The 27,262-nt window shown below is 43.0% G+C and overlaps 1 protein-coding gene across 2 annotated transcripts; it reads left to right on the top strand.

Moving 5' to 3' along the window:
• The first annotated feature begins 370 nt into the window (after positions 1–370).
• Positions 371–25,283, top strand: ssh2a (slingshot protein phosphatase 2a). Of its 2 annotated transcripts, XM_028419160.1 has the most exons (15): positions 371–542; positions 2,872–2,915; positions 15,530–15,642; positions 16,168–16,232; positions 16,671–16,792; positions 16,895–16,960; positions 17,083–17,148; positions 17,713–17,907; positions 20,152–20,245; positions 20,512–20,640; positions 20,841–20,887; positions 21,118–21,264; positions 21,369–21,569; positions 21,654–22,581; positions 23,104–25,283. In XM_028419160.1, exons 1-15 carry the CDS (start codon positions 480–482, stop codon positions 24,748–24,750), a joined length of 3,927 nt encoding a protein of 1,308 aa, XP_028274961.1. In that variant the 5' UTR covers positions 371–479; the 3' UTR covers positions 24,751–25,283. The 2 variants fall into 2 exon arrangements, with proteins under 2 accessions (XP_028274961.1, XP_028274960.1); XM_028419159.1 differs by lacking the exons at positions 371–542; positions 2,872–2,915 and adding an exon at positions 9,739–10,306.
• Positions 25,284–27,262: the final 1,979 nt, after the last annotated feature.

The raw sequence follows: 27,262 nt of genomic DNA, 5'->3' as shown, positions 1-27,262 counted from the left end.
AACCCATTTGACAGCTGGCTGCCATTGCGCATGCGCTTGAAACCTGCGAAACAGAATCGTTTGGTAAGTCAGTGGGAGTTATACAGGAAGTACGGGGATTTACCTGTCAAAATAAAAGCATAGATTTTTCCATTTCAAAGAAAACTATTTGCATTACTAACCCAAGTCGTTCCTGAACTAATAAATACAAGTTTTCATTTTCAAGTGTCTTATGAATACGTAATAAACGTTTTAATTCAAACTAACTGTTCACAAATGTGTGTGTTTTAGCTAATACACGCCATCCTGTATCCAGCATTTATTTTGAAAGCCTAAAAGCCAGATATGTTGGTTTATTCTTATCAACTTTACAATAGCGGGGCAACCGAGCAACCGGCAATCGGGAGCTCGGGCGTACTGTAGTTTCTGCCCAAAATAATGCCCGCTCTCCCGGTGTCCTATTCTCCGAGGTGACCGAGGTCTGAGCAGCAGCAGCCGGGATGGCGCTGGTCACTGTGCAGCGGTCTCCGACACCGAGCACCACCTCCAGTCCCTGCGTGTCGGTAAGTATCCCTGAACTGGTTTGACATTCTGGCTCAGTTTCGTCGGTGTGTCACAGTGGAGACTATCGTTAGCCCACTTTTCACCGCTCCCGGTCCATGTACATGGGTGGCTAACATAACTAGCCACTAGCATCACAGTGTAACCTGAAAGTAACCTCACACTGTCCCATTGTAGAGGTGGAGGTTTGCCTTTCAACTTATTCAGTCTCAGTCCTGACTCATGTTAGGTGCGAAAAGTTTTTGTCAACTAATTTAGCTAATGTTAGCAGTTTGCGTATTAGCTCGTGTTTGCTAACTCACTTCCTCTCTCCAGAAAGACAGTGGTTTTAAAACAGCAGAACCACAACTTTTTAGCAGGTTGCAATAAAAGTCAGAGCTGGTGTGAATTCTGTGGATATTTAACATGGAATATGCTGTTTGTTGTGCTTGTGTCCAATTTGACGCTGGACAACAACAACTGCAAAGTGAGCACCGGTCAGTGGAGTGACAGTAAAGGGAGAGGATCTGCCCGGAAAGCGGGTTAGTGTGACAGGCTTGTCAGACCCTATTGGAAGCAGCGTGGCTGTCCTCTTATACCCACTGACAGTCTGAGCCTTCCCAGGCTCCTGACACAGATCGAAGCAGGACTGGTGATGGTGTGGCTGCCACAGATAAGACCTCTGCCTTCAGCCATGACTAGCTGGATAAACTGTGTTAAACTGTGATAACTGTAAGGAGTGATGCTGGCTATGTTACCTCACACTGCATCATAGCAGAAGCGGATGATTCTGACCTTTGATTAACACTACATGGTGCAGAGCTACATGGGGCTTTACAGATACATTCAGAGTGACTGTGTTGTGTTAAATGATGTTTAAAGATGAGTTTATAACTAGGCGACCCCTAAGTAACGGTGTGTAGCTTTATTACAGTGAAAGCATCACAGGATGAGGTTACCAGCTGCTTGTCATGAGACTCATTTCTGATGGGAAGCAACCATGTGAGTGTTCTTGTGAGATATGTGCTGCTGCGAGGGGGGACAGGGCCAAGGCCTCAGAAGAAGATAACAAAACAAATCAGTGTAAGGAAAGAGGAACTCCTAATAAGCTCCTATAAGAAACATGGAACAGTGGCTGAATGCCACTTACACCTTAGCATATATGCAATACGCCTTTTCCATTATGATGCTGTGTAATCTTTTTTATTAGTGCATGGGCAAATTGGTTTTGCAGGATTCAGATTATTGGCCTTATGCTAATACAGCTAACATCATCTTGCTTCTCATATATGGGTGTATCTTCCCTATGGCATTGGTGATGTACAATAATCTGCCTAGCAGCACACCGAATCCCCTGTTCTCATTGGCTATACGACCACTCCCTACACATCCACGCGGTGTCATGGTAACCATGGAGATAAGCTTGTACCCATCTACAGCCAGGCTTATTGCTGTTATATTGTTTCAAACATATTAGAAGTACATATCAGCATATGAGTGCTTCACAACGGTGTAATGGTATATTGCTATTTTATATGGCATTGAAATCTGCTGAGGACAGCATTTTGCTGTGTGTGTGTTTGCGTGTGTGCAGGAACCATTGATGCACAGGCTGCTATTTCTCCTGTGCCTCCATATTTTGCCTTGGAGGCAGCCTGTTAGGTTGCTGATGCAGAGAGCATCATTCAGCCAGATGCTTTCCAGGCCTAATAAAATCTGTGATAGCGGACACAGATGAAAATGCTATCCTCCTTCCTCGAGCTTCTGCTCCTCCTCCTCACCTGACCTACAAGCCTTATCTTTCTCACACATTTTTATTATCACACATCACCATCAGCATTAGCATCTAAATTAATGTTCAGTGTCCTGTGTGTGCATGCTTTGGCCTGTGTACTAGTCAGGATTGACAGATTGATGCCAAAGAGAAAGTTCCCCCCTAGTTTGGGAGGGATTACTGAATCAGGCTGGGATTAAAAATTGTGTGTGTGAACTGTGCTGGTTGCAGTTGGGGGGGTGATTGCATTTTGGAAAAAGAGAGATGAAGGGTGGGGGTGGAGCGGCATGGACACTCAGTTTGTTTCAGCCTCACTTAAAATACCACATTGGCCCTGCCTTGCCACTGAAGTTACAGATGAAAAGCTTTATGTAGGTGCCCTTGCTGCCGGTCAGTTTAGCACTCTTTTAATGCAAGATTAATTAAGTCTCACTCAGCATGTGATGCAAATAACCTCCCAGGTCTCTTTGGGCAATATCATACAGTTTGCTCTTTCTGAAATGTGAGCTGATAAAAGTGTTAAATAAATATCCCCTTTTCTTTGCTGATGATGGTTTTTATTCTTTCTGCTTCTCCAGGAGTCAGGCAGTGGTGAGGATGACCGCCGCTCCCAGCCCAGGAGGTGAGACGCCGAACAGTTTTATCTGTCTTTGTCTCCAGTTTCCTGCAATAACGCTGTCAACCCACAGCATCTTTAGAATCTGTAAGGTGTGACTCAAACCACTAGGGGGAGACTGTACAACAGTATTACTGTTTTCTTATTACAGTTCCTGACATGAGAGTAATGCAGTTGTGTTTTTTTTCTTACAGTGCAAAACAACACAATTAATCTATTCAATATGTATCCACATAAAGCATGTGTGTCAGATCAATCAACAAACAACATCAAAAAACATCACTGAATTTATACTTATGGTATAACCCAATCAAAGTATATTGGCTGCCATACAGTAATCCAGTCATAAGAGGGATGATTGGTAAATTCTTGGCATCAGGTAAAATGTGAAGTTATGCAGCATGTGCAGTTCAACGTTTTGACACTAACTGAAAAACCGTGTGAAATAAACAATTTCTCTTTTAAATGTTAAATGTATCAATCACCCCTCTAAAGTAAAATTCCAATAGTAGTGTCATAATCCATGCCATTTCTTGTTTTTATGCTATTGCATATTCAAGTATTTTCTTTTAAGGATTGTGCTATAGCAAAATGGAGAAGTTAGTAACAAGTTTTCAGTATTTCCCTGTTACTGTCTTTGTAAGGACTTTTTGTCAATATTTATTCGGCGCTCTGATGTCAGAGGCTGTGGTTGATTTGCATGATACTCCCATAAAAGCTGTTGTGGAGTTTATGTTTTGCTTTTGACGTGCATATCACTATCTTTATAAAAGGAACCCACGTCACCACTTTTATTGTGCTTTTGTTTTGATGACTCAGGTGCCTCTGTTGTTACAGTATGCTGTGTCTCGAGCCAAGGCTCTCCTCAGTGTTGAAACGAAATTCACATACTTCCGGGAGAATAAGATGAAAACATATGCTAAATGTTGTGTAATGACCTATAACCAGCTGTTGTTATGCATGTTATAATCAGAAATGTGGCTTTGTTGAAGCAAAAACTGAGTTTTATCCCTGTGAGTCCGTGAAAAACTCAGCAGATAATCATTAAAAAGGGAGCGGAAGATCAAAAGCCTGTATGGACTTTCCGTCATAAATGGACTTTGTAAGGGACTTTTGCAGACCAGTCTAAACTTTGGAGTGCTATCAATCTCAGGCGTTGTCATTTTTGTGTTGTGCTCTTATCAGTAATAACTCGTGTTTTTAGTTGTTGTTAATTGTTTTTTACAGCAGGTAAAGATGCAGTGCAGTAAAACCTGACTGATGTATTTCAGCTGTTTTGAACTCAGCCTAAGAAAGATAGCTCCTATCTGGCAGTGCGCAGTACGGAAGAACTGGTCTGACTGAAACGTTGCCTTAATGTCATGAGGTTGTGCTTCTCTATCTGCTGCGTCATTTTCTCTTTCTCCACATTTGGGCTTTGGCGGTCGCCCACTATCACTCTCAGATTTCATTCATGCATTTCTTGAACCCCCTCATAGTGCATGAGCCCTGTAAGACCTCAGATAAGGTAAAATTAAACTCATCTGAAAAAAAATTGCTCAGGCTCCCGTGGGTCTGCGGCCATTAGAAGGGTCAAAGTCTTCGGGCCTGAGCTCATTCACATGGTTGGGTAATGTGCATTTACTATCAAGTCTGGGAATTTTCTATTTATACACACACAAATTCACCAAGAAAGACACATTTGTATCGTTAATGCAGATTTCAGTGAAATTTCTTACATCTTCTCATCTTTGTTTGTTGAAGTCTAAGACAAATCCTTCTAAAAATGTGACCTCATTAGTGTGGATAGAAATATTGATTGCATTGATTTGTGTCAAGAGTGCTAAAGTGTTACAGAATGCAATATGAATTAGGCAAAAAAATTAAAGGCATCTGTGTCAGATATATTTGAAAATCGAAGCACAATGACATCGTTTCAGCCTTTACCACACCCCTACAGTGAATGGATGGACATATGGTCCCAATTATCTGTTAGGTAATACCTTAAAGCAGCAGCAACTGGTGAAGTCATAGCCATGGAAGCACATACACATACTGGCCTTATTCCCTGCATGGCTAACATTGTTATGTTTTACCATTTGCCTCACCATTTCAGACCCGCTCTGCATGCATGCAGGGTGCAGCCAAGGGCCTTGCTGAGTGACCCCTGATGTGTATTACATAAGAGCAGAGGTCCAATTAACTGTGCCATCCCCACCCTACATATGGATTTAAGTAGTAATGTGGGCCAGTAGTATTGTATAGGGGCCTATAGCTTTTGCGGTGTAGAAATACTGTAATTTGACTTTGTCTCAGTTTCTTCCTTTCTGTGTCACTTTTCTCGTTGTTTCTCTTTCTGTTCTCTCCATGTGTCAACGTCCCTTTCACCCAGACACACAGAAACAGCTGTCTCTCTCCACCACCCGCCTCTACCACGCCAATGAAGTAAAACATTGCTGCAGTGCAATAATGAATCTCTGCCACACACTGCTGCCTCAGGACTGACACTGACTTTCAAGGACAGTGTTAGCAAAACCTCTCCTTTTTACTATTCAGAGTTATGAAACCAGCGATTGAAGGTTTTCTTCTGTTCTGAGTAAATCTTTTAATGGTTGGGTAAATGCTAAAAGCAGCTGAAACATTTTGTTCTAATACTGCTGCTGCAGAAAAGATGTGCACCCTGCCTGTCTTATGACCATCTGCAGGAATATCAGGTGTCAGTGCACAGATGTCACATGTGGACCAGATTGAAACACACTGGTAGAATGATCAAATTTGTTTTTAATTCCTGGTTGTTCTCACATTTAATCATATTTACTGATTTGATGTGCGCAGGAATGCTCACTGGAGTAGGGATTGATGTGGCACTATGGAAGTAAGAAAATCATGTCTGATGTTTTGCAGTGCGATTCTACTTACGTACGTTCCTGAGATTGATCTGGTTGCTCTGGTTTGTGTACTTTATGACTACTTAATCTTGGACCTGTTACCCAGAGAGGTGATGTACAAAAGGTTAATTCCAACACAAAATGCATGAGTCTCTCTTGAAATGTCAGCAACAGTCATTGCTTTCAGTTCTCTGTCTGGTTTGCACTTCATGAAGTGCCACATGTTGAAACACTAGTGTTACCTTAGTTAAGGCTGTGTCAGTGAATCTACTGCTGTCAACAGCAGGCTGAGGATGAGAAAAGCTTGTATAAAGAAAGAGGGCTTTTGTTTAGTAGCCCTCCCCCTTGACCTTGTCTGTCCATTGTGTCCATGCTGTGCAGCACTTCCTTTCACAGAGTGCAATACAGGTCATTGTATTGTTTGATTAAAGCTTGGGTTTCTATTATAGTGTTGTTTGTTTGCAGTATTGATATTAAAGTAAACAAACAAGCTATAATAAGGTTTCTCCATCTTGTTTTAACCCTTGTGCATCATTAGGGACCTGGCTACCATTTTGTCTGTGTAAGTGACGCCTACTGGGTAAGGTCCTGTAGAACTTATTTTGAACTCTTAATTAACCAGCTAAAATCGCTTGCATTACAAGTCTCTTCCTGTACTGTTATGCATTCGTGATATCACACTGCAGCTCTCTGTGCAGGTGCACTGACACATAAGCAGAGCTGGGTTATCAGACCAAAAATTTAATGAGTCAGCTACCGAGAACAAGAATGGCAAGGTGCGATAGCGAACACCAAGCCAAGGCCGAGCTCTTTGAACAGCAGCTTCTCATGTGGAGACATGCCTCTTTTTCAAGTTTATAAGCAGTTTCTCTGTCATTTACACCAACACTAAACTAGATACCACACCTGCAAGCTGCCTTCCTACAGTACACCTGCTGTTTAAACATGGAGCACTCCCTGTCATAGATTAGTGACTACACCAGCATCAGTTTCCTGTTTGCTTCAAACATTGTTTTGTGTAGCACAAAATATTGTTTCACACACACAAATTTTTTTAACCTCAGAATGTACATTTGGTTGTCAAAAAGGTTAGTCAGTCATACCACCATTGCAGGAGGCATACAAAAACATATTTAAAGAGGAATAAGAGAAATAAGGTCTCACTGGGTTATGTAGTGCAGACTTCTATAAATAGGAACCAACCAGTCTTTGTCTGGTCAGGTGTTCCGCCTGGAAGGTAAACAGTTTTGACCACTGAAGCACTACAGAGGTTCCTCCTGTTCTGGATGTGCTTTGATTTCATTCTGTTATATAACAAGTAACCTGTGGAAAAGTGTCTATAATGTGGCTAATAAATGAAATTACACATCCACTAAACATAGTAGTTTATAAATGTGTCACTTCATTATTTGGGAATATACATTGGGCCTCACAGATATGGGCCTTAAACGTATTAACACACATATTAACATATATTTCCTTCTAATGCTTCCTAATTGCAGTATATGTTTGAGTTACCTTATAACAGAGCTTTTCTTTGTCTTTCTTATCTGGCTGTTAGTAGGGCTCAGTGTTTCTCCAATGTTAAGTGCTCCTATCACAGCCGAGTGGGCTGAGTAGTCAGCAAACATTTGAACTTCAGGCGTTGTAGTTGTTTACTTTGTTTTCAATCTTTCTGGCCACTGCCACCTATAGAAATGTTTGGCACTTTAAGATGGAAGAGGGTCCATAACATTGTGCTGTAGCCGAGCTATAAATCACTCTAAAAGATGTAGAACGTGAGTGATGCTTAGAATAAAGTACACACTCCTGTGTGCCTGTGGGGCATAGCAACAGTTTGCTAATAGTAGTCCATCTCCAGCTCAGGGTGGTAAACAACTGGTTTCATGCGCTAACTGTATGCAACAGGAAGGCAGGGGTCACTCAAGGAAGAGGCTCTCGCATACTTTTACAGACACACACACACAGCCCCTTTGCCCCGCATGTTATTGTTCATTCCCTTCCATTCACAAAGGAAGACATGTTGCGGAAGACGATTGGGAAACTTGTTCATGGCTCAGCTAAACACCATATGCTCTCATGTTACCAGCCCACAGACAGTCACCACAGAGTGCTGGTAGATTTGATGACACTAAACAGAACCACATGACAGAAGCGCTACAGCAGCTGTGTGTTTGTGTGTGTGTTTATCTGGTACTCCCAGTTGCCCTCAGTGTCAGTGTCACTGGACAACCACCCTTGTGATGCAAGAGTTGTGGATAGGAAGGTGAGACGAAGCAAAGTGAAGTGTGAAGACAGGAGCTCCAGGTGTCTGTGTGTTTGTTTCACATGTGATGTAATTAGCTTAGCTCTCGGCACAACACATGTGGATCATAGGGTTTTAAAACCTTCACTGTCAGCTGCAACATATTGTTTTCCTTCTCACATTGTAGCATAGCTGGTGTCACTTTGGAAATATGGATTTTTGTTGTAGTCTCTATATCTTGAATAAATCAAAATGCCCCATGCATAACATAAAAAGTGCAAGCAGCAAGATTTAACATTGCTTAGAACTTATTTTACTTTGAGTGTTGATAGATTAGAGAAGTGCTTAATTCAAGCTGAAGACCCGAAGTTGGTAATGTGGGATGAAGTGCTGTAAAGCACTTATCTGGGGAAAACGGGACCAGGCTTTCGGGGCACAGAGTGGGAAGAAAATAGTGCTGTTCTTCCTGTTGTTAATCAGTGTGCCATCAAACTTGTTAGGAAGTTGTTATTTTAAGATACAAATGTGTGCATAATGTTGCTTTCTTCACTGATCAGAGGAACCATCATCTTGCACTGTGAGAACAGGAAATCTGTCAGAGAATACACACCCAATAGAAATACCACAATGTCATAATCTTTTCAGAAAAGACAACAAAACCATTTAAAGATTGTATGTCCTAGATAGAACATACAGTGAGCGCTGCAGCAAATAAAGAACAGATTAGAAAGTTTGAGGCAAAACTGTCACAGCAACCACATTCTTAATAGTGCCCTAATTCTTAGTCAACTTTCTATCAGTAATTGCTGTGATCTGGAAGGCAACAAAAACATAAAAAAAACCTTCCACGAACATAACAAAGCAGCTCCACTGTGTAGAAGTAGAGGTCATCTGCTGCAGATGTTTTAATTTAGAATGTAGGACATTTGGTGTGAATATAAAGAGGGGGCTGTAGTTTTACAGTGTTTTTCAAATTGTTGTCAGCTTACATAGGACTCAGCGAGTTGGCCCGCCTGTAGAATATAAAAGTTTAACAGGCTATAAAATGAGCCAAAACATTGCGCATATCTCACAGCATGGAGTATCTCAGGGCCTACATGTTATCCTCAGAGTAGCTAAATGTGAAGGGTTGTCTCTCCCCCAGACTTTTCTTGACAAGGGAGGCTCCGGTGTATCTCCACTTTACTCAGATACTACAGGCTGCCATGGTAGCGCCGTCTGATTAACTTGATCCCGTTTGTCATTTGTTCTCGCTGCTTATGTAACCCAACCACAAGGTTTGTGTGTTTGGAGAAAAGGGTGTAGAAGGAGACAAGTGAGGTCTCGACAGTGAAGAACATGTGGGTTTAATTCATCACAATAGCTTGATAATGGACATGTTGACCTTGTTGAAACGGGACACTCAATCAATACAAGCATTATTCATCATTAGGATTATTATTAATAAATTGACCAACATTATTATATAATCTCTTATCACTCCGTGTACCATGTAGTACCTAGAAGTATGCAGCTTTTAGCCAAACTCTACAGTCCTGATAAAAACAAAGGAGAAACTAAACTTCAGTATCTTCCAGCCAGCTGGTGTAAATACCTCTGTTGCCACTGCTTTGTACACAAACTGTAGTGCAGTGAGTCCATGCAGACGTGCTGTTAGTGTGGGCGGTCGTTCTTTCCACTTTTCCCAAAAACACGTGGCTCCAGCTCCTCCCTGTCATGACTTCTCCGGTGTGAGTTTGACCGAAGTCATATGTCTCAGTACTGTACGTGAGGAAGGATACTGTGTACGCTAACGGAGGATGAATAATGTTTAGAAAACGGTACGAAAACCTATTTAAAACGGGACTCTTTGGCTTTAATGGGAAATCATGGACAGGCAGACGGTGCTGGTTTTAGGAGCAGCAACATAGCGTGCTAGTTTTACTCGTCCTGCTTAATTTATTGCATTTGGAAACGTTCTTTTTTTGCCTTCCTATTTCGCGGAATATTTCGTCACTTACCACGACCTTAAAGCCTCCACGGAAGACGTGGACTTGTTTTGCCGTCTTGCCATGCCGGAGCACATGACTGTGGGGGAGAAGTAAAAGTTCTCTCTGGGACCAAGAACACCTGACACCCCTCCCTGCCTCTCCTGTGCTCTTCATCTCTTGCGGCGTCATGACCCTGGGCACGGTGTCCGGCTCCGACAGCTCGTCGGCGGTCAGCTTCTGCTCCTGCTGCGGGGCAAAGATGGTGCCCTACTTCAGCGAAGACGCGGCGGTGTCAAAAAATCAGATCAACCAGCTGTAAGTTCAAACAGAGGCGAACGGCAGATGCAGTGGCTGTATATATGGTTGTGTTTATATACAAAAGACGTGACAGGGGCAGGCAGTGAAGTCACAAGCTCCTTTGTGAAACCTGAATATCTGTATTAAAATTCAGAGAGTTAGATAGCACTGAAACATGCAGTGATTGTGTTGATGATGATGATGGCAGCATTTTATGACACATTGACTCATTGTGATTAAGCGGATCCGTTTGTAAAAGTTTTGCAACATATTTCCTGGTGACGCTACAGGTTCTTACTCATCTTCTGTGCTCTCTTTTGACCTTACTAAGACATATTGCTCTGCATGTGTTGTGACTCACCCTACCTGTTTCCCAGGTTCAGACTTAATGAGGGATGTCACAATATTAGGACTTTACTGAAAGAGGCAACCATCACCTGTTTGCCATATCTAGAGATTATCTTGGATGTGTCCTTGTGTGTTTGTCCAAAAGGGCTGAGATAACTTGTGAGGGGTTTGTTGTGATTGAGAAAATATTACAGTGAACCAGTCATGTATAACTTAAGGTAAGTGTCACCTTTAATATGATGATCTTATTGTAATGGGCTGCACTACAAACACCTGCACATTTGACCCCTGATCAGACTGTATCTTTCTTTACCTCATTACATAAAACCAACTCATGTAGGTCTTGTGTTTGCCAGGCCAGCAGATGTTGTAATATTCTGAGCCAATTAAAACTTAGGCAGAAATTGAATCGAAGAATCTACCTTGTAATCTCACTGTTTTGGCAGACATCAAGATGGAAGTGAGCGAGGATGTGCCTTTGCTGGTGAGATGAGATGAGAAGGCTTTAGTTGAGTTGTTCCAGTGATGAAGACAGGTCTACCCTCCAGGACAGATCAAAGCTCATCTGTTCTAGTGTTTCCAAGCTCTGATGTGGAAGCTGGCTCAGACAAGCTTAAGGGTGGAAAAAAAATCAATGTAGAAGTTACTGCCACTGGATTAAACGCTGATGACGTCAGCATTAACCATATTTAATAAAAAATCAATGTGTTCAGCATCAGCGTTGTGAGTATTCTCATGCATCATTCATGTGAGAATTGGCCTTCTTTTGTGGTTTTCTATAAAATCAAGCCAGTGTGTGATTTGATTGCATTGTTTTTCAGCTTTTTTGCACAGAATTGTGTGGTTAGGTTATTGAGGAAACTGAATATTTAGCCATTATTTGGGCCAACCCAATCTTTAAGGAAATACTTTTTTTTTAATGTGCACTTGCACAAGGACAGTTTATGGGAAGATGTTACAGCACAAGATACACACACTGTTTACTGGCAGTGGAGCGTTTAGTAAATTAGAGCCGATGTGGGAATCCACAGACTTCCTGGTTTTGTTAGAATTGCTGCATGATGCCAGTTGATTGTTGTTATCACCACACCTTCGTGTCACTCAGGTCGTCACCATAACATCCTTTGATTTTTAGCACCTCTTGTGTCTATGTGTAAGGTCTATTAATGTCATGGGGAAGTTAATGTTTAACCAGGGTTTGTGTGAGTAATTACAAGCCTCAGTGCCTTCGCTGTCGTTAAGTGCTACCTGTGTCCAAACGTTATCTGGGAACACCATTGTTATCCCTCTAGTTTTAGAGCTGCCAGTAAACCCCTCGCTTCTGCTGTTTATGTTGCATAGGTGTTTTCCTAAGAAAGCAGATAAGACTGAAACGTGACACAGTGAAGTGTATGTTTAAGTGTTTGTGCGAGGGACTTCAGCAGCCGAACATGGACGTGGTCAACTAAATGTAGGTCAATGCTTGTGTGTGTGATATATCTAAAATCGGATAACCTACATAGTTTTAGGTTTGTATAATTAGTTTCAGTAAATCCCATTAAATCAGCATAACTGTCTCGCGTATACCAGCTAGTCCTGTTTGTTGCAAGACATCTAATGGATGTGTCCCAAGTTTCACATACTGTGAAGTAGTACTATAAGTATAAATAATTACTATGACTGGAACCTATTATTCTAGCCTTGTTTAACCAACCTGAGAAGTTACTTTGTTTAAATTCCTCTGTACTGTTCCACCGAGCTAGAGGTTTTCTTAACTCTTAAGTTAAAAGGTAATCTGAATCCACCTCAGAATAGCACTGCATGCCTGGTTCAGGTATGTTTAGTTCACTAAGGTGGCTGATGCCTGCACCCTTTCCTGCATACTGGATCACCAAAGGAACTGTACAGAAGCTAGACAGCAAGACGACATAGCCTGACCGTGCATCTGTGCTAGTTAACAAGAGTCTACATTTGACCTGGTTTGTCTCTTTGTTATTTTTAATTCTGACTTTATGTGCTTGTCTTGTATTTGTAGCTTGTTGCAGTAACCTGCTTTGGGACTGTAATTAATCTGTTAGCTTCTTTTTGCCTTGATTATACTGTTTAGTGTGGGTTGAGTGAGATGGCATGCGACACAGCTCCTCAGGCAGACTAAGATGAGGACATTGAGGTTTGTGGCTCCTCTGTGCCACCATGACACTCCACAGACTTCCTTCTCTGCTCATCTGTCTCTCACTGTCTTCTGCATGTGACACATTTTCCGTAGCTTGGCCTCTCGGCAGTGCACCTGTGGACATGTGTATACACACACACACACACCAGCTAACTCCCTGTCATTCCTATGGGCTGTAACAGTCTTGGGTGCAAACTCATAAGGCCTTAGCAGGGCCTGCCCTCCATAGAACCAGGCCCTATATTTATCCCACTCTCCTCCTGAGAGTGACTAATATGGGCAGAGGCTGGTGGAGGGGGTCACCCAGTTATCTGCCCACTATGTGGAGTGGTCCTTACATAGTGATGATTGTGTCTGTCTGTTGCCCGAACAAGTACCTACTGCTTCTCTTCAGCCTAAAGCCTGGGATGGCCTAATGCCAAAAGATGACCCACCCTGCTCTGCCACACACTCTGACTGGGTCATCTTTCTTTATCTTCCCTCATTCACAGCACACTCCCTCATTCACACACGTTGGAGAGTCAAATTAAATGAACTTGTCGCCCTCTTTCTGTTTCACCGTTTGCCTTTTCCATCCTAATGCAGAGATGTATACATTGGCTTTAGTTTATGTGTTATGTATTTTTGTTGATTGATTCATATTTTATCTACAAGCATCTGAATAAAGTAGAAAATCTTTCTGTTCAAAATGACGAGTTGACTAATTACTTCAACTCTGATATGGTGTACAGCTTGTATGCTATGACCATACTGATAATGGATGTCTCTACTTATAGAAACTAATGGCAATCTTCAGTGCAGATACAGGCTATTAGAGTTATACCTCTGCAGTGTGCCTTCTCTGTACAGTAAGTTAGCTATTTGCTCTTTTGAATTCAGTCTATCAATAGCTGAGACTTTTAAAGGACTACTGTATTTTTAGAAACTGTATTAGAGAGTCGTTCACAGCCCCCCACCTCTCCAACTGTCAGGCTTGCATTACTGTTTCTCAGTGTGTCTGCGTGCAGGCGTGAAAGTGCATGTTTGCATGCATGCACGTGCACAGTCTTCCATGCTAGATTTCCTGGGTGACAAGCAGTGTTACATTACACATGACATTGTACAGTAGCATAGCTATACATGGTCATTGCCAAGTACAGTGCATGAGGGTATGTGAGAGCAGTGGGACATGATACAGCAGTAATTGAGGAGAATGATGGAAATTAAAAGTAAGGCAAAGCCTGGAGAGATGCAGCAAAGAGGAAGTGACAGAGGGGAGAGAGAGGAAACAGCTGGGTCAAGGGTGGGAGGGTTATGGGAAATGAACTCGGCAGCAGCGGTTTTGTTTTGTTTTTTTCTTCCCATGTCTCTGGTGTCTGTGGCTACATATCTAGTCTCAGCAAAACTCAGGAAGGTCAGCTGGATGTTTGGAGGATAGAGAGATGGAGTTACAGACAAAAAGTGGATGATAGGAAGCCTGAATGACAGACGGCACCATTTTTCTTTTTTGCATGTGAAACAGTAGAACTGTAGAACCCAATGAACTGTACAAGTTCATTGGGTGTAGACTCCTAGTTTGCTGTCGAGGGTGAGATCGATTATTTAATACAGTGGTTGACCATAATAATAATCCTATTGGTAAAATATTTGCACAAATACAAATGATACAAGTAACTGATGTCATCACCTCCCATTGATTTGTGCTAGTAATCTTCACTGTGTGTTCTCTGTTTAAATATTTCAAAGTAGCTAGAGGAGGTTTCTCTACATCTCTAGGTTAAGACCCTCATGGTTATAAAGAGGTTCAGTTCCTAGATAGGCTCCAATTCTTCCATCTTTTGTGTGTTTTGTGTGTTTGTGTGTTTTTGGAATTGTCTGCAAAAGTTACTTCATACTCTATGAATCCTTCAAACAGTGTTTTTTGTGCCCTGTGCACTGATCGACCATGTGGCAGACCTCTTGCTCAGCATTGTTAAGGTCATGATTTACTGGTCTCATGGTTGTCATTTGACATGTCATGAGCAGCTGCAGAAGTAGGTCTTCTAACCTGTTTTATTGGTGTCTTGCGTGGCTTTGGTGAGTGTGCAACTGTGAGAATCTAAACAAACACTCAGGGTACTTAAGCATGGAAACACGCCACACTGTTCAGCATCCAGTTGAAACACTGACCTCAGTTTATTATGTGTTCTTCTCCTCAGTGCTGTGACCTCAGTCACAGTTAATAAGATTATGTGTGTCCAGAGAGAGAAACAGAACCCTGTTCAATACCGCCTGCCGTTGTATGCTGGCTCGCTCTTATCTCTGTTCAAACATTGTGTAGGAGACTCGCTCTGTCTTCTCTCTCGAACCCCTGATCCACTCCCAGCCCACTCCCCCCTTCCATCCCTCCCTACTGGCAGCTGTTAGTGTGAGTAAGTCTGTGTGTGTAATCCAGCTGTGTGGAGGAGCAGAGAACATTGTGTTCTAAGTTCACATTGGGGCTTGGATCTTGTTTTGCAAGCATCGGCCTGTCGGCTCTGATTTGGGGAGCCTGCACCCCAGAGGCCGGCTGAATGGGGCATTGTGACACTGACATAATCTCATGACAAGGTTCCTTGTCCCCATCTTGTGCTTATTACGGGAACGGTTCAGCATGTGTGGGGAAGTGATTACAAATGCTCTAAAATTAAATAAATACACAAATAAGATCCTCTAAAAGCAGATAACTTGGCAGAAGTCCTTGTCAGTCAAGATTCAAATCATTTTTTCATTTTTCCTTCCAGCATCAGTGAGAACTTCCTCACGGTAAAAGGTGCAGCCGTCTTCCTCCCCAGGGGTAACAGCCCTACTCCAAACTCTGCACCTCACATCAGCCAGCGCAGGAACAAGCACACAGGTAAAGACTTGTACACACTGTACCCACACAAACAACAGCTGCTCCTTCTCCCAGCACTTCCTTACACCGCCAGCAGCATTAGAAATGAACTCGCAGGCGAGATTAATAAAGCACAGTGAGTTTTCAAATGAACATTCCTCCACAGCAATATGGGTTATAGCTGCAGTTAACTTCAGTGAAACAGTTTCACAATGCAGGAAAGCATGTTTGCTCAATATTGGGGAAAAAAACTCAAAGCTGATAATCTTTAAAACATTTTCAGAAGACAAAAACTTACAGATACAAAACATTTGTGATGTGAAATAGGACAACTGCTATAAAAAGCATCAGCACACTGACTCCTTTCACTCGGCTCTATTCAGCATTGAGGTTAGATGTAGGCCAAAGTTGTTGGAAACTTGCTGCAGGGGGAATCTCAGTGCAACCCAATCTCAGGTGTTATGTTGACCTCTCACTGCTGAGACTGTAACTGATTATTGTCCAAAAGAAACGAAAAATGAAACTGTTCTAATTGTTTTTGGTTAGGTGACCTCCAGAAACATCTTCAGACCATGTTCACTGTGCTGCGCCCCGAGGACACCATCCGACTGGTCAGTAACACATGCACACACACACAAACGAACACGAAGGTCAAATATTCAGCGGCATTATGATCATGGTGCCTGGTTTCAGTTCTTTGTTTGCAAATATAAAGCACTGAAACTAGGACTTTAAACACACAGAGTATTCTAACTGCATCCACAACAATACCCTAAAACATGTGATACCCAAAGAATTCAGAGTTATAACTATTCTTGTTTTTCCTCTAAGATCATTGCCACATCTTTGATAAACAGGGATTTAAAAAGAACTCAAAAGTGTTTCATTAAACTCTTACCACCTAATAAATGCTCACATATCTCACACTTCACATTCAGTGTTTGTACTGCCAGCTTGTGTTAAAAATTCTTTAAACCAATGCCAATACAAACATAGCGAGGTGGGCAGTTGTTCCAAAAAAAAAAAATCACCTGTTTGTTTTTTTTCAGGCTGTGCGTTTGGAGAGTGCTTATCCTCAGGTAACTCGCTACATGGTGGTGGTCTCGACTAATGGCAGGCAGGACACGGAGGAGAGCATCGTACTCGGCATGGACTTTGTGTCCTCTGATAGGTGAGTAGCTCTCATTAAAATCCTCACATACTGTGTGAGCAACTCAGCAGAGGCCGTGTGTTTCCTGGTTTTGTTGTGTTAATGTGTTGATCTCTCTGCCAGTTGCTGTACTGTAGGTCTGGTTCTACCTCTGTGGAGTGACACTCAGATCCACTTGGATGGAGATGGGTAAGAAAGACGCCACACCTTTCATTTTACTTCAGCTTACTGCTCCCTAGAGCAGCTGTCTTGACTGTTCTCACAACTTTTTTTACATGTTTTAAGTTGTGTTGTCGCTGGTGTTTCCACAGTGGCTTCAGTGTATCGACGGTGAACAGGGTTCATGTCTTCAAGCCAGTGTCTGTCCAGGCCATGTGGTGAGCTGCCTGTACCCCCCGTCCCCCCGTCCCGACTTTGACCTCCAGCATTTTATCTGTGTCTGTGTTTCTTATCGCTTCTCGTCTCTTCCTTGTTTTCTCCTCATTATCTTTCTGCTTTCCAGTCTAAAGCTAATCTCTCTTTGTCCCACATGTCCCCTCTTTGTTTCCTCATTTTGTCGTCCCTTTGTTGCGTTGCTTCTCCTCTGATCACCTCTTTCATTTTAACATCCTCTGATACATTCATTCATCTACAGTTATTTCAGTTCAGTTCTTCTGACCTCTCTTGTATTCTTTGGACTTCGCTCTTGGTTGTAGCATTTTGCATGTCTTAATGAGACGGCATGCAGGTCTCTCTTGTGCAAAGACTGACCCTTTTAGATTGCTGCTGTTAGTTTTATGGAAATGTAACAAGGGTGCAAATTTGAAGATGAAACTAGACTAACAGAAAGGAGTGCATGTCTGAAAGGGGCTATGAAAGACTCAGACTAGCATAAGAGCAAGTTTTACTCTTTTCTCAATTGCTCAAGTGTGACTCTTATTCTCTTTGTCTGTCTGCCTCAGGTCAGCCCTACAGTCACTCCACAAAGCTTGTGAAGTGGCCCGCTGCCATAACCACTACCCAGGCAGTTTGTTCCTGACCTGGGTCAGCTACTACCAGAGCAGAATCTCCTCCAATCAGCTGTGTGTCAACGAATGGAACGCCATGCAAGACGTCGAATCCCACCGTGCCAATTCGCCCATCCTCTTCACAGACCTGTGAGTAGTGGAAAGAACACACACACACACCCATTACTCGCACGCACACCTTATACAGATGATGGCATATCTGGAATATCATGTGGTTTGCGGTGTGCTCCAGATGGAGAGTAATTTTCACAAGTTTGCATTTTGTAGTGGTGGTGTAAAATCCCTTTGGAGTGAATAAACTTATCTGAGAGGTTTTCATATTAAGGGATATGTTGTTACTAAGTTTGTTTTAATTTACATCTAATGGATGCAAAAACTAATTAAAAGAAGCAAAAGCTTTTAGGTCAATCCACCAGGCACATCATTTACTTTAGGTACATTTAAGTATTTTCCTATGTGGTACTGTTTTGTACTCCCTGGTGAACCTATTAAGTCAGCACCTGACATTGTGTGGGATAGCTTTAGCAGCATGTGAAAAGCACAAAAAAAACATACATGCACTCCTGTGGACAAACATATGTGTACCCAGACATTCAGATTGCATCCCACACAGCTGTGCACTCTTGCGTTACAGATTCAAAGAAAGCCAAAGTTGCTTCATGTGAACTGTGTGCACTCAGGAGCAAAAGTAAGATACACCTCAGTCACATCTAAACAGCAACATTGCCTCACTTCTCCTTACGTGTCGGCAGTATTGCTTTATCTCTAAAGCAAAATATTGCAAGCAATTTGCTTGCAGTCCCCTGGACTCCTGACCTGGGGACACATGATGTCTGTGACCTTTCCAGGGTAACAAAAAAACACAAACACACACACACACACACAAACAAAATCCAAATCATGCACACAGGCCTGGCTGAAATATTTGCATAGGCTCATGATCATTCACACATACACAACTTTGTTATCTGCGGCACTGAGCTGTCAACAGCGCCACAAGGGAGCTCAGAATACATGGAATGAAACGGCTGCTGAATTTATGTCTTTACTAATACCAGGGAAATTCCCCTCTCTGCTGCTTAGTCACGTGCCTCACTACCAATTTGGAGTGTCTCTCTCTCTCTTGGACTCACTCACTTCTCTCTCCTACACACACACTGCAGTGGTCCAGCAGTGTCCAAAATAGCTGAAGCTTTAGCCGACATGATTTACTTTTAGAAAAATGGAATCCAGACACACACATAGGTAGGCTGACCAAAATGGGGATTGACAGAAGCAGGTGGCCAGCAGAGAGAAGGAGGTTATACAGTGTGGGGCATGCACCTGATGCCCCTGGATAGAAGAAGAAGAAGACAGGAAAAAGAGGCAGCTTTAAACTGCCTAGAAACAGATTTACTCTGTTTGTGTATTTGCTTTCTTGAATACTCCTGTCATCATGATTACACATAGACTTTATGACGTTCAAACACACAAAGTCCTGTTTGTTTTCCTGCACGTGGCTGCCAAAGTTACGTGACCTGCCAGTGTTTGTTGACATGGCAGCTTATTTTCCTAACAGGAAGTGTTTTCACATTGACATGTTTTTGTGTTTGATTTATAGATTACAGTGAATACCCCCAGGCTACTTATCTAACAGCATTTCATGGAAGTGGCATAAAAATTTCCATTCTTTATTTACACATCATTCCTTGTGTCGTCATTTACAACATGTACCTCTATTCCCTTAACTAGCTGTCCCTCCCTCAGGCACTCTGCTGGCAAGTCAAGACTTGTTATGACATTAAAGTGTTACAGAATACGATAACTAACCTTTAAGTGTCGGTAAGGGTGAAAAGGTTTTCATTTGCCCAACCCCACAGACTCATTCTCTTGAGGGTCAGTAAGGTGCTTCAGATAAACAAGCAGACTGGTTCTAGGTTTCCAACACAGGTGATGCTGTTATGTCTGTGGTTACACACTTACGGTCATTGCACTTCTGCTGTTTGTATTGGACAATACAAGACAGACAAACTGCACTCCTCTCCAGAGAGGTAATTAGGCCACTTGTTGGGATCATCAGTGTGACGTCTGAAGGCTAAATGCATCCCCCAGCAGAGTGGTTAGAAACAGATCCAGGCAAAACAACAGGCATATTCTACAAGGGGACTTTGTTGTGGATCGCTGATGGGCCGCACTCCAGTTTCTGAGAATCAGACAAAGTGGCAATTCTCTTGTGGAACAAGTAATCTCATTGAGACTAGTGTGAAAATGAATCAATGAACAGAAGGCAAGGGTTGTTACTGTGACTGTAAAGGTGGCTCTTTGTGTCCACTTTTTAGAGAGAAAATCTGTTACAGGTGTTTTAAATAGAGGTGTTTGTGTCTGAATGTACAGGCCCACAGAGAGGGAGCGTACAGAACGGCTGATCAAGATGCGTCTCCGAGAGATCATGATGCAGAAGGACCTGGAGAATGTCACCTGCAAGGAGGTGAGAGGATATTAAATGCACACATGGGGAAGTAAATGCAGGTGTTAGCACTTAAAATACAAATTATGTGCAGTAGGGGGTCCATAAACAGGATTTAATGGACTCTTCTCCAGTTTCTCTCTTCTTTTCAGTTCAACTACGTCCTATTAAAGTTGTCATTTTCTGCAAACACTATAAAAAGAGTACATTTTCACCATTGTAGCAGTATTATTCATTACATAATTTATGTGAGTGGCCTTGCCTGAATTGGTGACATCTCTTTCCAGATCCGAACTGAGCTGGAGAGGCAGATGGTGTGTAACCTGAGAGAGTTCAAGGAGTTTATAGACAACGAGATGATTGTCATATTGGGACAGATGGACAGCCCCACTGAAATCTTTGACCACGTCTATCTGGTAAGAACCATGAAGCCTTGTTGTCCTATAATCAGAGTTAAATATAGACTATACTATTGACCTGACTTTGTTGACCATGTCTTTTATTTTGTCTGCCCTTTTAAACTGTACTCTTCATATTACAAAGTTTTCTTCCTGCTTTAAACTGAATTCTTGCTTGTTCTGTGTTTAAATTATATTTGGTTGCTCCTTGTCTGTAGGGCTCTGAGTGGAACGCATCCAACCTTGAGGAGCTGCAGAACAGCGGGTAGGAGATCAGTCACTTTGGTTCTCCTAATTAATGTACCACACTTACTCCGAATTTTAATAAACTTATTACATAATTTTGTATTGAAGTCATTTTATGAATGAGCAGGTACCTTATTGTTGCATTTATGAGAACACGGTGAACCATATTTTTGAATCCTTTTCTACAGTTTAAATGCTCCATCCTGCTCAATCCACCAAGCTAACCATCTTCTTGCTGTCATCCTGTAGGGTGCGATACATCCTGAATGTCACCAGAGAAATAGACAACTTTTTCCCAGGGGTGTTTGAATATCACAACATCAGAGTGTATGACGAAGAGGCCACCAACCTGCTGGAGTACTGGAACGAGACCTACAAGTTCATCACCAAAGCCAAGTAGGCTGAGACTCAAACACATACTCTGTCGCTCTCTTAAGCTTGAGGTCTCCTTGATTTGTCCGTATAGATCTTGTAATACAACAATCCTGTCTGTCTTTTAGGAAAGCTGGTGCTAAGTGTCTTGTTCACTGTAAGATGGGTGTGAGCCGCTCTGCCTCCACAGTGATCGCCTATGCTATGAAGGAGTACGGCTGGACACTGGACACTGCCTTTGACTATGTAAAAGAGAGACGGGCTGTCACCAAACCAAACCCTTCCTTCATGAAACAGCTGGAGGAGTATCAGGGAATTCTCCTGGCAAGGTGTGCTGCCCTCACCAACATCTATGCAGATTCTTTAGGAAACATCGTTGAGCTAGCTGACTCTCATTTTCTTTTCTTCCACAGCAAACAAAGGCATAATAAGCTATGGCGCTCCCACTCTGACAGTGACCTATCAGATCACCCAGATACAATGTCCAAACCGTCATCTCCCTCTTTGGCCCGCTCAGACTCTCATAACAACAACACCTCCTCCCCCTCCTTACATCACTTCTTGGGCGTGGCCATACTGCAAGCACTCGGGGCAGAGCCTGAAGACTCTTCCAAAACTAACGGCACACACACCTCTGATTCACACACACTCTCCAATGGGGTCTGTGACTCACCAGTTCAGGAGGAGGTCACATCAGATTGTGAAGCCCCCCTTCTGCCTCCCCTCCCCAGGCCCCAAGCGGCTACTGTAGTACCAGAGGAAAAACTGGACAATTCAGCAAGCGTGGCCGTCACTGTGCCTGTCGCTCTGCCACACCCTCCTCCCTCACTCCACATCCTACCACCTACACCTGAACTCCAGCGTGCTCACCGAGATCCTCCCACACATCTCCCTATTTCAGCACCCAAACCCAAACTGGCAGAGCTGTCCCTCAGTTTACCTGAGAGGAGCAGCTCGGAGGATATTTCACCTCTCACCCTGGAATCCAGTGACTCAGACATCATAAACCCATCATTATCAGACTTAACGAATGATAAACTCAGCCCACTCAGTCCTGTTACTGCCTCTCCTCAGCCCTTACTTCTTCCTCTCACCAGTGATGACAACAACAACCCCAGTGAATTACAGATAGGCAGCGACTTGGACAGCCGCGGTGAGGCCGACGGCTCATCCAGCCACAGCACGGACAGCATTGACTTCTTCAGTGCCAGGGAAAAGTTTCTGGGTCTGGCTCAAGATGGCCGAGCTCGGACAATGTCAGAGCGGGTGCAACAGAGGACGTCTTTGGAAGAAACAGAGGCTAGTGAAGGAGAGGAAGAACAGGAGAATGTGACAAGTCAGGTAAAGGGCCATTTAGCTTCGTAGTCATTTATTTTCTTACAAATAAGTTAACCTGTGATAAAATGAAATGCTGTCTTTAATTAACAATTAATCAAGTAAATAACTACTTGAAATATCTGTCTGGGTCTTACCCTATTTTAGACCTGTCCCAGGAGGTTGTATTTATATTCTGAGCTGATTATTGAATTCACAGGCCACAGCTGTGCAACTGTAATAATAAAATGCCTTCCTGTTTACTGCTGCTATTTTTACATTTAGTTGTTGTTGATCACCATTTATCTAGTAGAAGGCCTACAAACTAGCAAAGGCACTAAGTTGTTAAAACTGCATTAATCCTAGTGACAACCTGTTGGAAGACAAGATTGCCATGACAATGTTTTAATATTTGAGTACTTATTTTAACATTATTTGGTGTAGTGATGGTACTCATGGTAGTTATTGTTACTTGTTATGAAGGCTGCAAACATCACAAGATAGAAAATAAGACTGTGTTTCTTTTGCTTTCTGTCTTCGTCTCTGCAGTATGAAAACTTGGACAAAATAAGCCCTGACAGAACCCATCACACACACCATGACAACGCGATATCAGTCCGCAATATAGTCACTGAGATTGAAGCCATACGCCACCCACCTTCTTCTCTCACTACCCCATCCTCCTCCTCTTGTTCGTCACTCCTTCCATCTTCTTATAGCTCTCAGCTCACCCGGCTAGAACACCAGGAGGAGGCAGAGTCGTCTGAAGTCACGCAGGGCTCTCTAACTCCACCCTTACTCCCTCAGTCTCCCTCCATGTTGGCGTCTGATTGGCCGGCGGGCTCGGTGCGGCGGGCAACAAAGCAGCTGGAGCAGAAGCTGAAGCAGGAACTGGAAATGGTGGCGTCTCAGCGGTCACCGCTGCATTCCCCCAGCACCGAGCAACCCCCTGTCAGACTGTCTCTGTGCTCCCCAAGCACTGAACATCCTCCACTCCACTCCCCCCAGCACTTCACAGAACAAAGGATCACTCAGGGAGAGAACACTGCTGTTTGTGCTAACGATAAATCCAAAGACAGAGAAAAGCACACAGGGTCACAAACAGAGCTTCAAAGACTCCACTCCTCAGGCACAGACATCCTCCCAGACCCTTTATGCTCCCCTGACTTAATTATCAGCCAAGACTCTGGTGCTATACCTGTCACTGTGCACACACCCATAGATAGCCATGAGGTGACATCATCACTGGCCTCTACTAGTCCAATAGTAGAATCATCTCTAGATACCTCAGCCCAAACACAGGGCCAGCTTCACAGCCAAAACCTGCAGGGTCAGCTCCAGGCCTCTTCAAAGCACATGGTTCTGGATGGAGTGACTGTGCAGGAGTCTGACACAGAAACGCTGGACTCCAGCTCCCAGGGCAGGCAAGAGGGCCGTGGCCCCTGCTGTGAAGCACAGAGTAGACTGGCTCGCGGCAGCCAGGAGTTGGAGAGGATTCAGCAAACACTAAGAGAGCTTCAGGCTTTCCTTCATGAGGGCGCCGGCCTGGAGACAGACAGTCCAGTACAAGAATTAGGGCAGCCTCAGGGGCTGAGAGACGCTATGGACACAGATTCAGGACATTATAAAGGGGCTGAACAAACCCCTCCAGGCATGGAAGTAGGGCAGCAGCTCAGAGAGCGACAAGAGGGGAGCAGTTTCATGGAGCAAACAGGGTGGCATAGAGCCATGGAGCTGGAGGCTCGTATCCGCCAGGCAGGCCTCACCCCGCCCTCTCTCATGAAGAGATCAGCCTCCTTGGCTAAACTGGACTGTCTGGAGCTGTCGGCAAACGACCTCAGTGACTTAGACCTGAGGACACAAACCAGGACAACATCTTCCCACTCCCAGGACTCATTCTCTTTGTCCCCGTCTCACCTGGAAGACACCTGGAAGAAGCAAAAAGTGCTGACTCAAAACATCTGTGCTGAAAAGAAAAGTTTGTCCTGTGTGAATACATCCTCACCACCGTCTCTCTGCCTTCCTCCATCTACACATGGCTGCCCAAAAGATGACACAGCTGAGAGGGAGGACCCAGACGGCAGCGTGGTGTCTGTGTCTCGCCAGCAGGGGAGGGGACACTCGTCAAGACGTTCTCGCAAAGCGTCTGCTGAGAAAAAGCAGCGTGCCGTCACTGTGCTATACAATACCATGTAAACCTCAGTGCAATGGACTGGAACGGACACGACTGGAGCTGTGCACATGTGTGAAAGAGGCTGCATGGTGTGTGTGTGTATGTGTGTATGTGAATGTGTAGCAGGTCAACTGTAGCCCCTGTGTAACCTCTGATGTATGCATAGTGTGTGAAAGATGAGAATATGTTTGCATGTAAACCACTGGATGTTTAACTGGAGTTCAGGTTTGTCTGTACAGTAATGTAATATGAATGTGCAAACTAAGACTGAAGCAGTGCACATGCACTCCATTATGCCCCCCCACCCCTCTTTTTTAAAGCATTTGTTTTCAGTGTGTGACCCTCACTGCCTGTTCAGAGTTTATAAAACTACAAGCAGAGGGGCTTTTTCTCAAAACATGCACTTTACTGTTTAGATGATTTACCTTTTATTTAGAATCTGTTTCTTACCTGGAGGATTGTTTTGCACTGTTTTTTTGTTGTTTTGTTTTGTTTTCAAAGTGGACACACACGTCCCTTTTTTCAGATTTTTAATTAAACAATGACAGAGCTGATATATTGTTGATGTTTTTTTGTTTTTTAATTCAGTGCTTTAGCAGTAAATAAATATGAAGAGTTTGTTTTGAAGACCCTTGTATACTTTTTTTTCTGTTTAGTCTGAGCGCTTCCTCTGATTTAGTTTAAGGAGAGGAGGAGATGCTGGAAGCACATGATTGAATTTACTGCCACCTCCTGGCCAGACTGACCTGCAGATTTAAACATGTCTGGAGGCATGAGAGGGACACTCGCCCTGCTTAGCATGGAGGCAACTTCTGTAAAATGACAGGACCCAAAGGCAAGTTATTAAACAACCAAAAAAATATATCAGATAAAATGAATACCCATTTAAAAGTATATTATCATCAGATTAATGTTCAGTGTGTGACGTAACAGGTGTCAAATTTGTTGAATTGTGTTATAATTGTTGTCATGTTTTATCTTTGCCATCTGTAGCAGCCCTCTAGAACTCACAGAAATCAAGTTATTATTATCAAGTTAGTATTTTTATTGTGAATTATGTAAAGGTCAGCAGGCCAGTTGGCACCCTTACACAGGTCTGACTGTGTGTGTGTGTGTGTGTGTGTGTGTGTATGTCTGCAATCATAGTGTAAATAGTAATAGTCTAACTCTGTTCAATCCAAATGGAAAAACCATAACATACTGCCCACTGATAGAAAAGCACCAATTCAGGCCTCTGTGTAATGGACATGTTGAATTGGAGTTCTTGTTACCTTAGCAGCCAGGTCACATGTTTCTGCTGTGTGTTCTGTTGTGTTGCCATAGGGGGATGTGCAGCATATGTTTTTAGGTGTTGTGATTCTTGTCAAAATGACATCCATACCACCTTAGATGATGAGTGTCATTCACCTCTGCTATCAGTAATTTTAACGGTGCGACTGATCGCTGTACATTGTGCATGTTGTTTTTAACCACATGTAACCTTCTCTTTGAACACATCAGTCCCATCTCCTGAGGGAAGTGATCTGTCGTCACTGCTCGCTGCAGCTTATTTCAGGCTGACATTTTACCTACTGTTTCATCTGGGTAATTAAACACTGAGATGTAGGCCACGGGGACCCCTGCTGAGAGACACACACAAATCAGACAAGACGTTTAAAAAAACTCATTTTTTTTCTAAATGCAGGTGATGACTAAGACATCAAAACTCACAAGCTCCATATGGAATACTGGAATGTAAAAAAAAATGACCAAAGACTGTTTGCAGGTTTAAGTGAATTAAGAAGAATTAGTCTCTTGATGATTCCACCAATTAAATCCACCTCAGCAGACAGAGCAGATGTGTTAAAAATGAGTGTGAGTGTCCTAGAATAAAGTGCCATGAGTTGAAACAGTGAGCGGTAGAATCAGTGGAGCAGAAGAGAACTGAAGCAAGTGTTTCTTTGAGATTGGCATCCTTCCTCTTTGCATACAGATTCTCTCTCTCACACACACACACACACACACACCTTGTTTTTATGTCAGTGCCTCTTTACAAATTCCCTACACACACGCCTGCAGTTCAGTGCCCCCACAGTCCTGATCTTATTCATAATGTTGAGGTGGTGGGGAAAAGTTGTGACTGCTGCTCATTCAAATATAATGATTTCATTTCTTTACTTTCGTCTTCGCCCCGAGAGGTATTTCTTGGGAGGGTTTACAGTCTCTAAGCTGTCTTTTTTCCTTTCCTGTCAAGCCTAAAATAACTGAAGGCAAAAAAAAGACAAACCTTTGGATGTGGCTGAGGCTCTGGGAATCCGTGTCACAGGGAAGATGATGGAGGTGGCAGCTGCTAAAAACAGATCAGCCCTCTGTGGTGCTGACTGACGCCACAGCACTCCCTATATTCCCAGGAATGGATTTGCTTTTGCCACCGTCCTTCAGTAGAGACAGCCGGTAAACCTAACTTAACTTCTAGTGGGGAAAAAATAACTTTATAATTTAAAAAGGATTAAAAAAAAAAAACACACATTCGTGCTCCAAAGGACGCTTCTTTAT

The sequence above is a fragment of the Parambassis ranga genome, chromosome 13, assembly GCF_900634625.1.
Source record: "Parambassis ranga chromosome 13, fParRan2.1, whole genome shotgun sequence".
Lineage (NCBI taxonomy): Eukaryota > Metazoa > Chordata > Actinopteri > Ambassidae > Parambassis > Parambassis ranga.
Note: the sequence above shows the minus strand (reverse complement) of the source record. Positions and strands in the feature narration are given on the sequence as shown.

Coding starts and splice junctions, on each gene's coding strand:
- ssh2a (XM_028419159.1), top strand. CDS start 10,179: ATGACCCTGGGCACGGTGTCCGGCTCCGACAGCTCGTCGGCGGTCAGC. Junction 20,246..20,511: donor AGAATGTCACCTGCAAGGAG/GTGAGAGGATAT, acceptor ATCTCTTTCCAG/ATCCGAACTGAGCTGGAGAG. Junction 20,641..20,840: donor TCTTTGACCACGTCTATCTG/GTAAGAACCATG, acceptor CCTTGTCTGTAG/GGCTCTGAGTGGAACGCATC.